Here is a 16,749-nt window from a genome sequence, read left to right on the forward strand (position 1 = left end):
AACTCTTTGGCCTGAATGCTAAGCATCACGTCTGGAGGAAACCTGGCACCATCCCTATGATGAAGCATGGTGGTGGCAGCATCATGCTTTGGGGACGTTTTTCAATGGCAGGGACTGGGAGACTAGTCAGGACCGAGGGAAAGATGAATGGAGCAAATTACAGAGAAATAAAAACTTGCCCCAGAGCGCACAGGATCTCAGACTGGGGCGAAAATTCACCTTCCAACAGAACAATGACCCTAAGCACACAGCCAAGACAACGCAGGAGTGGCTTCGGGACACGTCTCTGAATGTCCTTGAGTGGTCCAGCCAGAGCCCTGTATTGAACCCAATCAAACGTTTCTGGAGAAACCTGAAATAGCTGTGCAGAGACGCTCCCCATCCAACCTGACAGAGCTTGCGAGGATCTGCAGAGAAGAATGGGAGAAACTCCCCAAATTCAGGTGTGCCAAGCTTCTCGCGTCATACCCAAGAAGAGGCTGTACTCGCTACCAAAGGTGCTTCAACAAAGTACTTTAAAGGGTCTGAATACTTATGTAAATATGATATTTCAGTTATATTTGCAAAATTATCTAAAAACCTGTTTTCGTTTTATCATTATGAGATATTGTGCATAGATTGATGAGGGGAAAAAAACTTTTAAATACATTTTAGAATAAGGCTGTATTGTAACAAAATGTGTAAAAAGTCAAGGGGTCTGAATACTTTCCGAATAGACCGTACGTACACAAGGTATTTGAGGTAGATACGTGAAGGCAGGGTAAAGTGACTAGACATCAGGATAGATAATAATAAGAATGTGTGTGTGTGTGTGTCTGTGTGCATAAAGCGTATGTACGTGTGTTTGTGTTGTGTCTGTATGCGTGCGTGTATTATGGGTGTATGTGCATATGTAGTGTATATGAATGTGTGTGGGTTTTCTGTGGGAGTGTCAATGTAGTGTGTATGAGTGAGTGTTTATATGGTGTGTGTGTGTATATGTAGTCTAGTGTACATAGATAGGGTCAGTGCAGATAGTTTGGGTACCATTCATTTACTATTTAGCAGTCTTACGTATAGCTTGGGGGTAGAAGCTGTCTCGGGAGCCTGTTGGGCCAAGAGCCGATGCTCCGGTACCATTTGCTGGACGGTAGCCGAGTGAACAGTCTATGGCTAGGTTGGCTGGAGTCTTTGGCAATTTTTCGTGCCTTCCTCTGACACCGCCTGATATAGAGGTCCTAGATGGCAGGGAGCTCGGCACCAGTCATGCACTGGTCTGTCCACACCACCTTTTGTAGCATTTTGTGGTCAAGAACAAGTGACGTGCATTCGCTATACCAAGCGTGATGCAGCTAGTCAAGATGCTCTCGATGGTGCAGCTGTAGAACTTTTTGAGGATCTGAGGGCCCATGCCAAATCTTTTCAGCCTCCTGAGGGGGAAGAGGCGCTGCAGTGCCCTCTCCACGACTGTGCGGGTGTGTGTGGACCATGTTAATTCCTTAGTCTGTTGTATTATTCACGGTTGAGCCAGACAGAGTCTAGTACTCAAGTACTATTTGAGAAGGTCTGGTCACACAAATTTCCTAAGTGGCAAAGGTCCAGATGGATATAGTCATTTATCAGCGTAGTAACAAACCCCTAACTCGCAACCCATGTGACCCCAAACTGTTTATACCCCTCTTGTTGGCGGAGAGAACATTTTGCAGTTTTATAGGTAATTTCCCGCAATTCTACACATTTTGCTTGGGGCAGAGAATTGTTTTTATGTTTTAAAGCTTATTTCCTGCGGCCTTGTGAAGTAAGCATTTCACGGTAAGGTCTACACCTGCTGTATTCGGCGACTGTGACAAATACTATTTGATTTGATGTGATTTGTTCCTCATCCTCATGTTGGCTAATGGCTGCTCCCTGTCAATCAAGCGATACCCTGGGGAGTCCTGCTCCAGAGAGGATAATGAAGACTGTCAGATTGCAGCATAGTTGAACTCTAATGGTGTGGCAAATTGTTGTGATAACACTGATTACATGTTAATAATGGCCATTACTGCAAAGACACACGTCAGAGGCTGAGGAACCTGTTTCATACCGAGGGAACATTTTAGAAAATGGAGAATGAGTGTGTATGTGCATGTGCATATGTGGATAAGTGTGTTGGTGTCATTGTACATATACAGTGCATTCGGAAAGTATTCAGACCCCTTGCCTTTTTCCACATTTCATTATTGTGGATTCAATCGTTTTCCCCCCCTCTTCAATCTACACACAATACCCCATAATGACAAAGCAAAAACAGGTTTTTAGACATTTTTTCGAAATAAAATGGAAATATCACATTTACATAAGTATTCAGAACCTTTACTTAGTACTTTGTTGAAGTACTTTTGGCAGATATTACAGCCTCGAGTCTTGTTGGATATGACGCTACAAGCTTGGCACACCTGTATTTGGGGATTTTCTCTCCATTCTTCTCTGCAGATCCTCTCAAGCTCTGTCAGGTTGGATGGGGAGCATTGCTGCACAGCTATTTTCAGGTCTCTCCAGAGATGTTTGATCGGGTTCAAGTCCGGGCTCTGGCCGGGCCACTCAAGGACATTCAGAGACGTCCCGAAGCCACTCCTGCGTTGTCTTGGCTGTGTGCTTAGGATCATTGTCCTGTTGGAAGGTGGACCTTCACCCCAGTCTGAGGTCCTGAGCGCTCTGGAGCAGGTTTTCATCAAGGTTCTCTAAGTACTTTGCTCCGTTCATCTTTCCCTCGATCCTGACTAGTCTCCCAGTCCATGCCGCTGAAAAACAAACAACCACCACCATGCTTCATCATAGAGATGGTGCCAGGTTTCCTCCAGACGTGACGCTTGGCATTCAAGCCAAAGAGTTCAATCTTGGTTTCATCAGACCAGAGAATCTTGTTTCTCATTGTCTGAGAGTCTTTAGCTGCCTTTTGACAAACTCCAAGGGGGCTCTCATGTGCCTTTTACTGAGGACTCGCTTTCGTCTGGCCACTCTACCATAAAGGCCTGATTGGTGGGGTGCTGCAGAGATAATTGTCCTTCTGGAAGGTTCTTCCATCTCCACAGAGGAACTCCACAGCTCTGTCAGCGTGACCATCTGGTTCTTGGTCACCTCCCTGACCAAGGCTCCTCTCCCCCGATAGCCCAGTTTGGCTGGGCGGCCAGCTCTAGGAAGAGTCTTGGTGGTTCCAAACTTCTTCCATTTAAGAATGAGGGAGGCCACTGGGTTCTTGGGGACCTTCAATGCTGCAGAAATGTTTTGTTACCATTCCCCAGATCTGTGCCTCGACACAATCCTGTCTCGGAGCTCTACGGACAATTCCTTCGACCCCGGGGTTGGTTTTTGCTCTGACATGCACTGTCAACTGTGGGACCTTACATTGACAGATGTGTGCCTTTCCAAATAATGTCAAATCAATTGAATTTACCACAGGTGGACTCCAATCAAGTTGTAGAAACATCTGAAGGATGATCAATGGAAACAGGAAGCACCTGAGCTCAATTTCGCGGGTCATAGCAAAGGGTCTGAATACTTGTGTAAATAAGGTATTTCTAAACACTTCTAAAAACCTGTTTTCACTTTGTCATTATGGGGTATTGTGTGTAGATTGAGGGGGATTTTTAAAAATGTTTTCCATTTTAGAATAAGGCTGTAACGTAACAAAATGTGGAAAAAGTCAAGCGGTCTGAATACTTTACGAATGCACTGTATGTGTGTGTGTAAACGGCTCCTGCTCTTCAGGACAGAGTACAGGGTGAACAGTACATACGGTGTAGTGACTCACCGAGTTGGATGGCATGCCCAGGTTGGTCTCGATGTAGGTCTCTGTCTTGGGTTCCACAGCGAGCTCTGCCTCCAGGATCTTCTCCACGGGCATGTCCTCGTTGACGCTGCTGGTGGACTCCACCTCGTTCTCACTGCGCTCTTTGGCCCGCTGGCGCTCCTCCTGGACGGCTGTGTGTAACAAAACTGGTTCCGGTCACTACTGCTGCTGCGGTGTTGTCTAGTGTGTGCGGTGTTTGTGTGTGTGTGTACATATGTAAATAGTGCGTGTGTATCATTAGTATTACATTAAGTGTGATATAAAGACCGAGGTAACAGATCTACACTGAAATATGTGAGTCCCCATAATTACAGGACACATGAATAGAGACATGACAGGAAATACAGTAGAGTGTAGACACAACATATGCAAACGCTTCATACAAGGACCCTCTCTCCTGCTGTGTCTCAATGTAGAGCACAATAACAAACAACAAGCTCCTTTCATGACCACCATATATTGACACATTAATAATGGATGTGGTATGAGTCCTCATTTACGCCCTGCATGTTTACCACAGACATTGTGACAGAATGGCTTTGACAGACTGACTGGCGCACAGACACACACGTCAATGGGGTCTTTGTGTAAAATAATGTTGTTTTTAGTCTGTCCAGTAAATAACAGTCTCACTAAGTCTCTGTGTAAAGCGGGGCCTTGTTGGATCTGCTGTGTGATTGGCTTGGCAGGGAGACACAGGAAGTGGTTTGTGTGCTGAGCAGACACCAAGGCTCACTGTGGCCGAGGCAACCCTAACCGCACCTCCACCCAGAGAGGCGTATGTGTGCTCATATGAGACCGTAAGGGGAGGCGGTTGCTATGCGCTCTGGGTTTCAACCCATTTCTTCCCTCTCCTCTTCCCAATAAACGTAAACACTCCACCACACACACACATCTGCACACACACACATCTGCACACACACACACATCTACACACACACACACACACACACACACACACACACACACACACACACACACACACACACACACACACACACACACACACACACACACACACACACACACACACACACACACATCTGCACACACACACATCTACACACACACACACATCTGCACACACCTACACACACACACACATCTACACACGCACACACACACACACACACACACACACACACACACACACACACACACACACACACACACACACACACACACACACACACACACACACACACACACACACGCATCTACACACGCACACACACGCACGCACGCACGCACGCACGCACGCACACACACACACACACACACACACACACACACACACACACACACACACACACATGCACACAAATGAAGACACTTCATACTCTTTATTTTCTTTCTTCTTCCTTCCTATTCCAAGTGCTGAATCACAGGGGTGGGGGTTCTGGGAAGGGGAGAACAGGGAGAGAAGAGTAGGGGAGGAGGAGGGGGGACAAGGGGCCCCACTTTAGAGGAACTGCTGTCTGGCGGTGGAGGTCAGCCCAAGGGTAGAATAGTTGTGCTGGAGTCAGAGAGAGGTGAGGAGGGCTGAAATCATGTTAGCTTTATTTCCCCCTTCCCCTGACTGGGAGAGCATCAATTCATTTAATCCTGTTTTTCTGCGGATTCGCTCAGCCTTTTGGACTACCGCTGCCTTGCTCTCCCCCTGCCTCAGGCTACAGGGGGGCTTAGGCAGCACAGTGAGGTGAAAGGCAGTAAATGATAATATCCTTGAACGGAGGTTGAGCCCTATGATGATATAAATAAGAGTGAATGGGGGTAGGGAGGGAGGGATGAGGGGTGCATGCTGAGGTCAAGACAAATTGGCCCGAGAAAGAAAAGCTCTTATCTACTTATCATAGACTCTCTTGTTTTCTCTTTTCCTCTGCTTTGGTTTTGTTCTGTGTCTGATACTCATTGGTTAAGGGTGGGATGAACATCTGCATGTTGGTCTACGATCAGTTTTGTGTCGTTTTGCCTGGTGCAGTGGTTCATATTCAGAACAGGGAAAGCTGATCCTAGAATAACATAAAGTGATTTCTGATATGGAAGGGGACTGTGTGCTTGTGATTATGCACCTTAATAACTGGAATGCCACATTGTGTCATTGTTGTCTAAAGCCATACTATTTAATGACTGAACTTAGCAGTTCAAATAGTATTCCAGATCAATATTTCACCTTAGAGAGTGATGACACAGTTCTGATGGAGAGAGCTAGTGTGTCATCCACTCTCTGCTTCCTACAGGAAGTGTGAACAAGTGTGCTAAGAGTGCTAATGTCCTCCTCTCTTATGAAGTGCTAAAACAACCTCTTCCATTTTCTCTCCCTCTCTTGTGGTAAATCAGTGCTCTTCAAGTGAAATCAGAAATTCTACATCATGTCTGCCTATGAAGGCAACCAATCACTAAAACATTCTCAAGCTAGTCTTGTCAATGAAAGAGCCCTGATATGAATCACCTGTAATAAAGACTTCCATTTTCCATTAGCTGCTTATTTCAATCTGAGGAAGTCAGTAATTCTACATGCACAATGTGAGTCCTCTGCAATTACTGCTCCTCATTCAATAGTAATGAAGAGGCAGATGAGTTGAGCTCTCATTATCACACAAGTGATCTCAACACACTTCAAGTTCTCTACACGAGGAGCTGAATGATTCCTGACACAGAGGGAAGGTTGAAGTGATTCTCTGTGTGTGTGTGTGTGTGTGTGTGTGTATGTGTGTGTGTGTGTGTGTGTGTGTGTGTGTGTGTGTGTGTGTGTGTGTGTGTGTGTGTGTGTGTGTGTGTGTGTGTGTGTGTGTGTGTGTGTGTGTGTGTGTGTGTGTGTGTGTGAGAGAGAGAGAGGGATAGAGAGAGAGAAATAGAAAGATAGACAGATAGATAGAGAGAGAGAGAGAGATAGTACAGACAGGCAGAGAGAGAGAGAGAGAGAGAGAGAGAGAGAGAGAGAGAGAGAGAGAGAGAGAGAGATAGTACAGACCAGCAGAGAGAGAGAGTACAGACAGGCAGAGAGAGGGTAAATAGGCCTTTATCCTCAACGGCATGTGCTGTACCTTCTCTCTTCATTCCACAGGCCAGACACTTCTGGTAGCGACAGTACTGGCAGCGGTTGCGCTGGCGCTTGTCGATCAGACAGTCCTTGTTGTCGCGGCAGGTGTAGGTCAGGTCCTTCCTCACTGTCCTCTTGAAGAAGCCTTTACAGCCCTCACAGCTGTACACTCCATAATGTTTACCTGGGGACAGACACGTCATTTTAAATTTAAAAAGTACATAGAGAGTGGCTATTAGACATTTAAGACACATTTCCCACGCACATATCCTCAGTTTCTTATTGGGGATAATAAAGGAAACATTTAATTGATTACATACTGTTTGGACAATAACAGAAGGGTGAAAATGGTGACTATAAGCGTAATGTATGTTACTATGTTATGACATTGTGCTGTTCTGATGAACAGCGTTTGTGAAGATCACTAACCTCTAAGCGTCTGTCTGATATTTGTCTGATATTAACCATCTCCTCCACATCCTGTCTGATATTCTGTCTGATATTAACCATCTCCTCCACATCCTGTCTGATATTCTGTCTGATATTAACCATCTCCTCCACATCCTGTCTGATATTCTGTCTGATATTAACCATCTACTCCACATCCTGTCTGATATTTTGTCTGATATTAACCATCTCCTCCACATCCTGTCTGATATTCTGTCTGATATAAACCATCTCCTCCACATCCAGTCTGATATTCTGTCTGATATTAACCATCTCCTCCACATCCTGTCTGATATTCTGTCTGATATTAACCATCTCCTCCACACCCTGTCTGATATTTTGTCTGATATTACCATCTCCTCCACATCCTGTCTGATATTAACCATCTCCTCCACATCCTGTCTGATATTAACCATCTCCTCCACATCCTGTCTGATATTTTGTCTGATATAAACCATCTCCTCCACATCCTGTCTGATATTCTGTCTGATATTAACCATCTCCTCCACATCCTGTCTGATATTCTGTCTGATATTACCATCTCCTCCACATCCTGTCTGATATTAACCATCTCCTCCACATCCTGTCTGATATTTTGTCTGATATAAACCATCTCCTCCACATCCTGTCTGATATTCTGTCTGATATTAACCATCTCCTCCACATCCTGTCTGATATTCTGTCTGATATTAACCATCTCCTCCACATCCTGTCTGATATTCTGTCTGATATTAACCATCTCCTCCACATCCTGTCTGATATTAACCATCTCCTCCACATCCTGTCTGATATTAACCATCTCCTCCACATCCTGTCTGATATTAACCATCTCCTCCACATCCTGTCTGATATTAACCATCTCCTCCACATCCTGTCTGATATTAACCATCTCCTCCACATCCTGTCTGATACAAGCCAAAGTGCAGTAGAGTAACACTTCCTCTCCCTGATGCTGCAGACACCACAGCCGCTTTCATTCCTCGTTAACCCAGCTAAGAGAATGTATGAGGTGTGTTAAGTATCTACGGCGTATACGAGTCAGGCTTTCAGTGTGAGTGTGTGTGTGTGTGTGTGTGTGTGCGTGTGTGTGGACTCACGTGAAATGGTGATGACCATGGTGGTATTGCAGTCGCCACAGATGACACAGACGTGTCAGTGGTGTGTGTGTGTTTGGGTGCATGTATGACTGTAACCTTAGGGCACCTACTGTACCTGAGGAGCGGTCTCCGCAGATGGCACAGATGTGTTTGGTGAGGGAGAGAGGCATGCACCCCGGCGAGGGCTGGGCGGACACCTTCATCACCCCGTTGAGACCCAGCGGGGGCTTGATGTCCTCCGAGCTGCTGACCGAGTTCATTTGGGAGTTCAGCTGGAACATCAACACACACAAACACAGGAACAGACAGGTCACAACGCCACTCTGACACTGACACTCAGAATGTCATCCACACACTTCATCAGATTACACAGCTGAAATGGCAATGTGATGCAGTGTGGTTACTTTACGTCATCAACCAGTGGCAGCTCTGTTTTCAGCAAGATAATGACTACAGCAAGATTAGGCATAGACTAGGGAGAGTAGACCTCAGCACACAGAAAACAGAAATGGCTGAGTATGTATCCATGCAGCTGAGCTGATTGGGAGGTTTAAGCTAACTACAGTTTGGCTGTAGTTCCAGTAGCAGCCTAGCAAGCCTTCTCCCTCTACTCCCTTGCCTGTGTTTCATATCTAAAACCTGTCGCTGCTAGATCCTGCACCACTTAACCCGAGGAGTTCTTTAATTCATGCTCTCAACAATCCCCCTAGCCTCAAAATGCTCAGCGCTAGCATAACTTCAATGCAACATTTAGCAGTACAGCAGAATAAAGGGCCAGCGTTTGTTTTAGCAAGAGAGAGTTTTCTAAGTAAGAACTTGAAAGGTTCTCCTCCAGAGCATTAGGGAGGGGCACGGTTATTTCAATATTACAATATCCAAACATACCTTAGTTGTTGATCATATGTGAGTATTCATTTTTTATTGCAAAAAATATGTCTATTTAAACAAAGAAAATATTTTTTCTAAATTCAATTAAAAAGACAGATAGCCTTCACCAAAGATTATAGTTTGTTGTTTTTGTTGGCCAATCAAATGGGCAAATATCTCCATGTGTAGCAAGTGAAGTGAGAGATCACTAATGGAAATAAAAGTACGGAATTAAAAGTTCAAACATCCATCCCTACAGTGCACTCAGCTCTGCTGTGAAACTGAGCTTCAATAATGTTTATGTGAAAACCCCCTCTCCAACTGTGTAGCTTCACATGGAGAACTAAGAGACACTAATCAACTATGCTGTGCTGTTATAGTGGAGTTACGAAGAAGCTCAATTACCACTCAACAATAATTCATTGATATAGGCAGAACTAGCTAGCTAGCCAACCATTTGTACAGCTATGGAAAAAACAGAGCCATGTCTGTGTCAGCACGCTCTAAAAACCATGATGTCAAAATGACCAAAATAGAAGTAAAAAGTACAAATAATTCACTTTGGAAAAACTGGAAATGAAAGGGACTGAATGTGCAGATTTTTTTCATGGAAACATTTAAGAACTCTCTATAGATTCTACAGCCAACAGAAAATAGTATATAAACAGTATGACAGTGGTCATATTACTGTAGTATTACCAAGTGATGTATTTCTTTAACAACAACAATGCCATCTTTTCACAATCAACACCTATCCTGGTGTTGACGTGTATGCCAGACAGGGGGAGACTTGCTAGACTGGGGTGCAGGGGATACTGTGGGTTCACATGTTGTAGCTAGCTAGCATATGTCTTAATTGAGTTACTGCACACTGTAAAGACACATGTCTAACAGAGCAAATGCTAATCACACGAAATATCTTATGGCATAGAAACACAGACAGTGTTTGTCGAGTGAGAGAGAAGAAGATGAAAGAAACAGGTTGTATTCAAGATATAATGATGAAAATAACACTCGCTGCAGTTCATGCTAGCCTTTCGAACCCTTCTTCAGGTGGTTTTACAAAGCGCTGTCAAGGACTAATTAGTATACTGTCCATGTTTCCACATTAACTATACACAAAGAGAAACATATCCCCTTTCTTTCTGACATGGCCACAGGGCACACACAGATGTACAGTGGTATGTTGACAGGCCGCACACACCTACTTGATTTAGCTGTGCTGTACACACAGGACACCCACACACCAAGGGTCAAATGAGCAGCAGCAAACTACCAAAGCCTCGTCATACATACTGTACACTTATACTGTAAATGCTTTCACACATGTTCACATACATGTGCACACATCTACACACACACATGCAATCTGATTGGAGTGACTTCCTTCTTGGCAGAAAATTGGATCTAATTGAATCATTGTCATATTGCGACTGAAACTCAAGGCTATAGAAATTGATATAATGTGTATTATTGAGCTTATGCTACAAAGACAATAGATGACATTGAAGATGTCATGTGTCGTGGCATAATTCAGATACACTACTTCATTTACATAGATAGAACTCAATGTATATCTACTGATGATGTTAAATCAGGTTTCCTTGATATTACGGAAGGTGTCCCGCAGGGGTCGATTCGACTTGTCTGTACAAAAAATGTACCTGCCTATGTCCTGCCTCTCGCTAAATAGTAAAAAGCAGATTCAGTTTAAGTTCCTATCGGTCCTAGACTATGGTGACATCTATATGAACGCAGCTGCCACTTCATTAAAGATGTCAGATGCAGTTTATCAAAGAGCACTGCGCTTTATTACGGGAGACAATTTTAGTAATCATTACTGGATTCTCTACCAGAAAGTTGGTTGGTCCTCTTTGATGTCACGTAGGTTGATACATTGCTATGTTTGAATTTATAAAGCCCTTTTACAAAAAGCCCCACTGTACCAAACATCATTACTAGACATATGAGTTACCACACCTGGTCTCAGGGATGGTTAACTCTATAAATTCCTTTGGTCTCTACTGAGATAACTAAAAGATGATTTATGTTTTTTGCACCTTATTTGTGGAACAATCTTTAAAATGTGATATTCTGGTGTCTCTAGTGTAATTCAGAAAGTTGATTGAGAACCTTATTACTGGTGAATGTGTTTTTTTATGACAGTGTTTTTCTTTCTTTCTACTTGCATTTGGTATTTATATTGATGTGTGTCTTTTCTGTAATTTCTGTCATTCAGGGCTCATCTGTAAAAGAGACCTTGGTCTCAGTATGACTCCCTGATAAAATAAAGGTTCAATAAAATGTATACAGACTGTCAGTGCTTTCATATAGACTGTCAGTGCATTCATATAGACTGTAAGTGCATTCATATAGACTGTTAGTGCATTCACATAGACTGTCAGTGCATTCATATAGACTGTCAGTGCATTCATACAGACTGTCAGTGCATTCATATAGACTGTCATTTCATTCATATAGACTGTCAGTGCATTCATACAGACTGTCAGTGCATTCATATAGACTGTCAGTGCATTCATATAGACTGTCAGTGGATTCATATAGACTGTCAGTGCATTCATATGGACGGTCAGTGCATTCATATAGACGGTCAGTGCATTCATATAGACTGTCAGTGCATTCATATAGACTGTCAGTGCATTCATATAGACTGTCAGTGCATTCATACAGACTGTCAGTGCATTCATATAGACTGTCAGTGCATTCATATAGACTGTCAGTGCATTCATATAGACTGTTAGTGCATTCATATAGACTGTCAGTGCATTCATATAGACTGTCAGTGCATTCATATAGACTGTCAGTGCATTCATACAGACTGTCAGTGCATTCATACAGACTGTCAGAAAATAGTAATTGATGACAGACTGAGTGCTGTATTTTCTCAAGGAACATGCAACCGTGAGCACATCTTTGGTTTATAAACACACCCACACACACCCAACCACATACACGCACGCACACACCCAACCACACACACGCACACACCCAACCACACACACGCACACACCCAACCACACACACGCACACACCCAAACACACACACGCACACACCCAAACACACACACGCACACACCCAAACACACCTGCACACACCCAACCACACACCTGCACACAGTTTTTTATTATTTGTTTTTATCTGTATTGTTGTTTATCACTTAAACTTCAAATTAAACTAAACTTAAACCCCAGACACACGCACACGCACAATATACCCCACGCACAATATTGAGTTCCTACCTCAACTTAACGTTGATGTCTCCTCTTTTCTCCAGCAGCACAAAAAAGCCTGTCTCCTCATCTGAGATTGTTTTTATCAAAAAGCTGTCTGACAGAAAAGACTATTCCTCTCCTAATCTATTTTCAGTGAACCTGCAACTCAATCTGTCCACAGTTACACTGCTCTCCATGCCGGGGTGGGCTGGGGGTCTCTCTCTCCACTGCTTCTCTCTTTCCCAGGGCAGTGCATGGATGGTGGGGGGATTAAAGGGGCTCAGTCCTGGGTCTGGAAATAGAATACAACCCCCTCCCCACTACCACCACCACCGCCACACACACATCCAAGAGGGGGGCACAACCAGGCAAGCTGTGTATGTGGAGTCTACCATCACTGGGGAAAATCCCTGGATGATCATCAAATCACATTTTATTTGTCAGGTGCTGAATAGAACAGGCAAAGACCTTACCGTGAAATGCTTACTTACAAGCCCTTAACCATCAATACAGTTCAAGAAATAGAGTTAAGAACATATTTACTAAAGAAAAAAAGAAAAAAAAAGTAAGACAATAAAATACCAATAATGAGACTATATATGGGGGGTGCCGGTACCGAGTCAATGTGCGGGGGTACAGGTAAGTTGAGGTGCAGAATGTTGACACATTACCCCTTCTGGGTGTCTGATGGTGTCAGTTTGTCGATGGCTAATGTTCTTTAGCAAACACAAGTGAAACGTTTGTCTGTAATTTTATGGAACATTTGTGAGAATGCTCAATGCTCTCCCTTATGTGAAAAGCCACATGATTTCACATGTGGAAAATCACATGATTTTATTTGTGAAAATGTCCATGTTTTACATATGCAACATTTGATTTAAAATTTGAAATTTGCAGTGGTGGAAAAAGTACCCAATTGCCATACTTGTGTAAAAGTAAAGATACATGAATCGAAAATGACTCAAGTAAAAGTGAAAGGCACCCAGTAAAATATAACTTGAGTAAAAGTATAAAAGTATTTGGTTTTAAATATACTTAGGTATCAAAAGTAAATGTAATTGCTAAAATATACTTAAGTATCAAAACTAAAACTTCAAATTCCTTATATTAAGCAAACCAGATGGCACAATTTTCTTGTTTTTTATTTTATTTAGGGAAAGCCAAGGACACACTCCAACGCTCAGACATCATATACAAATGAAGCGCATGTGTGTTTAGTGAGTCCGCCAGATCAGAGGCAGTAGGGGTGACCAGGGATGTTCTCTTGATAAGCGTGTGAATTGGGAATCTACACACAATACCAGCAATCTCAGCAATCTACACACAATACCCCATAATGACAAAGTGAAAACAGGTTTTTAGAAATGTTTACAAATGTATTAAAAATTTAAAACATAAATACCTTATTTACACAAGTATTCAGACCCTTTGCTATGAGACTAGAAATTGAGCTCAGGTGCATCCTGTTTCCATTGATCATCCTTGAGATGTTTCTACAACTTGATTGGAGTCCACCTGTGGTAAATTCAATTGATTGGACATGATTTGGAAAGGCGCACACCTGTCTATATAAGGTCCCACAGTTGACAGTGCATGTCAGATCAAAAACCAAGCCATGAGGTCAAAGCAATTATCCGTAGAGCTCCTAGACAGGATTGTGTCGAGGCACAGATCTGGGGAAGGGCACCAAAAAATGTCTGCAGCATTGAAGGTCCCCCAAAACACAGTGGCTTCCTTCATTCTTAAATGGAAGAAGATTGGAACCACCAAGACTCTTCCTAGAGCTGGCTGCCTGGCCAAACTGAGTAATCGGGGGAGAAGGGCCTTGGTCAGGGGGGTGACCAAAAATCCAATTGTCACTCTGACAGAGCTCTAGAGTTCCTTTGTGGAGATGGGAGAACCTTCTAGAAGGACCCATCTCTGCACCACTCCACCAATCAGGCCTTTATGGTAGAGTGGCCAGACGGAAGCGACTGTGTAAAAGCCACATGACAACCGGCTTGGTGTTTGCCAAAAGTCACCTAAAGGACTCTCAGACCATGAGAAACAAGATTCTCTGGTCTGATGAAACCAAGATTGAACTCTTTGGCCTGAATATCAACCTGGCACCATCCTACGGTGAAGCATGGTGGTGGCAGCATCATGCTGTGGGGATGTTTTTCAGCTGCAGGGACTGGGAGACTAGTCAGGATCGAGGCAAAGATGAACAGAGCAAAGTACAGAGAGTTCCTTGATGAAAACCTGCTCCAGAGTGCTCAGGACCTCAGACTGGGGGCGAAGGTTGACCTTCCAATAGGACAATGACCCTAACCACACAGCCAAGACAACGCAGGAGTGGCTTCGGGACAAGTCTCTGAATGTTCTTGAGTGACCCAGCCAGAGCCCGGACTTGTACCCGATCAAACATCTCTGGAGAGACCTGAAAATAGCTGTGCAGCGACGCTCCCCATCCAACCTGACAGAGCTTGAGGGGATCTGCAGAGAAGAATGGGAGAAACTCCCTAAATACAGGTGTGCCAAGCTTGTAGCGTCATACCAAAGAAGACTCGAGTCTGTAATCGCTGCCAACGGTACTTCAACCAAGTACTGAGTAAAGCGTCTGAATACTTATGTAAATGTGATATTTAAGGTTTTTTAAATGTTTAATACATTTGCAAAATATTCTACAATCCTGTTTTTGCTTTGTCATTATGGGGTATTGTGTGCAGATTGATGAGTGGAAAAAACGATTTAATCAATTTTAGAATAAGGCTGTAACCTAACAAAATGTGGAAAAAGTCAAGGGGTCTGAATACTTTCCGAAGGCACTGCAGATATGGTCCAGAGCAGCTGTGCTGGCACACAGAGAAGAGAAAGAGAGGATAGGAGGAAGAGAGTAAAGGAGAGGAGAAGAAAAAGGAGGAGAGGAGAAAGAGATGAGAGGAGAAAGAGAGGAGAGGAGAAGGAGAGGAGAAGAGAAAGGGAGGAGAAAGAGAAAGAGGAAGAGGAAGAGAGAGGAGAAAGAGAAAGCACACTCAGCCAGTCCAGTCAGCATCAGAAAGGAGACAGAATGAACAGAGAGAAAGAGAGACAGAGAGAGAGAGCGAGAGAGAGAATGGGAGGTGTGTTACTGTAGCATTGGGAACTCTAATTGTGACCAGAGCAGGTGTGTGATTTAGTGGAAGGTAGCAGGTGTCAGATTTTTTGGAAAGTAGCAGGTGTGTGATTTAGTGGAAGGTAGCAAGTGTGTGATTTAGTGGAAGGTAGCAGGTGTCTGATTTTTTGGAAAGTAGCAGGTGTGTGATTTAGTGGAAGGTAGCAGGTGTGTGATTTAGTGGAAGGTAGCAGGTGTGTGATTTAGTGGAAGGCAGCAGGTGTGTGATTTAGTGGAAGGTAGCAGGTGTCTGATTTAGTGGAAGGTAGCAGGTGTGTGATTTAGTGGAAGGCAGCAGGTGTGTGATTTAGTGGAAGGTAGCAGGTGTGTGATTTAGTGGAAGGCAGCAGGTGTGTGATTTAGTGGAAGGTAGCAGGAGTCTGATTTAGTGGAAGGCAGCAGGTGTGTGATTTAGTGGAAGGCAGCAGGTGTGTGATTTAGTGGAAGGTAGCAGGTGTGTGATTTAGTGGAAGGCAGCAGGTGTGTGATTTAGTGGAAGGTAGCAGGTGTGTGATTTAGTGGAAGGCAGCAGGTGTGTGATTTAGTGGAAGGTAGCAGGTGTCTGATTTAGTGGAAGGTAGCAGGTGTGTGATTTAGTGGAAGGTAGCAGGTGTGTGATTTAGTGGAAGGCAGCAGGTGTCTGATTTAGTGGAAGGCAGCAGGTGTGTGATTTAGTGGAAGGCAGCAGGTGTCTGATTTAGTGGAAGGTAGCAGGTATGTGATTTAGTGGAAGGTAGCAGGTGTCTGATTTAGTGGAAGGCAGCAGGTGTCTGATTTAGTGGAAGGCAGCAGGTGTGTGATTTAGTGGAAGGCAGCAGGTGTGTGATTTAGTGGAAGGCAGCAGGTGTCTGATTTAGTGGAAGGTAGCAGGTGTGTGATTTAGTGGAAGGCAGCAGGTGTGTGATTTAGTGGAAGGCAGCAGGTGTGTGATTTAGTGGAAGGTAGCAGGTGTGTGATTTAGTGGAAGGTAGCAGGTGTGTGATTTAGTGGACGGTAGCAGCTTTCTGATTTAGTGGAACGTCAAATCAAATCAAATTTTATTCGTCACATACACATGGTTAGCAGATGTTAATGTGAATGTAGCGAAATGCTTGTGCTTCTAGTTCCGACAATGCAG

General features: G+C 43.8%; 1 protein-coding gene across 7 annotated transcripts in view; it reads right to left on the bottom strand.

Moving 5' to 3' along the window:
- Window positions 1–16,749, bottom strand: part of LOC129864070 (retinoic acid receptor RXR-alpha-A) — a 162,526-nt gene that overhangs the window by 31,982 nt on the left and 113,795 nt on the right. For 6 of the 7 annotated variants that reach the window (XM_055936651.1, XM_055936653.1, XM_055936647.1 and 3 more), the window contains 3 exons: window positions 8,514–8,670; window positions 6,859–7,038; window positions 3,773–3,957 (listed from right to left, as the gene is read on the bottom strand). In XM_055936651.1, coding sequence (XP_055792626.1) covers window positions 3,773–3,957; window positions 6,859–7,038; window positions 8,514–8,670 — 522 coding nt within the window. The remainder of the gene's footprint in view (window positions 1–3,772; window positions 3,958–6,858; window positions 7,039–8,513; window positions 8,671–16,749) is intronic. The other variant, XM_055936648.1, reaches the window with a different exon arrangement.

The sequence above is a fragment of the Salvelinus fontinalis genome, chromosome 10 (genome assembly GCF_029448725.1).
Source record: "Salvelinus fontinalis isolate EN_2023a chromosome 10, ASM2944872v1, whole genome shotgun sequence".
NCBI classification, from domain to species: Eukaryota; Metazoa; Chordata; class Actinopteri; order Salmoniformes; family Salmonidae; genus Salvelinus; species Salvelinus fontinalis.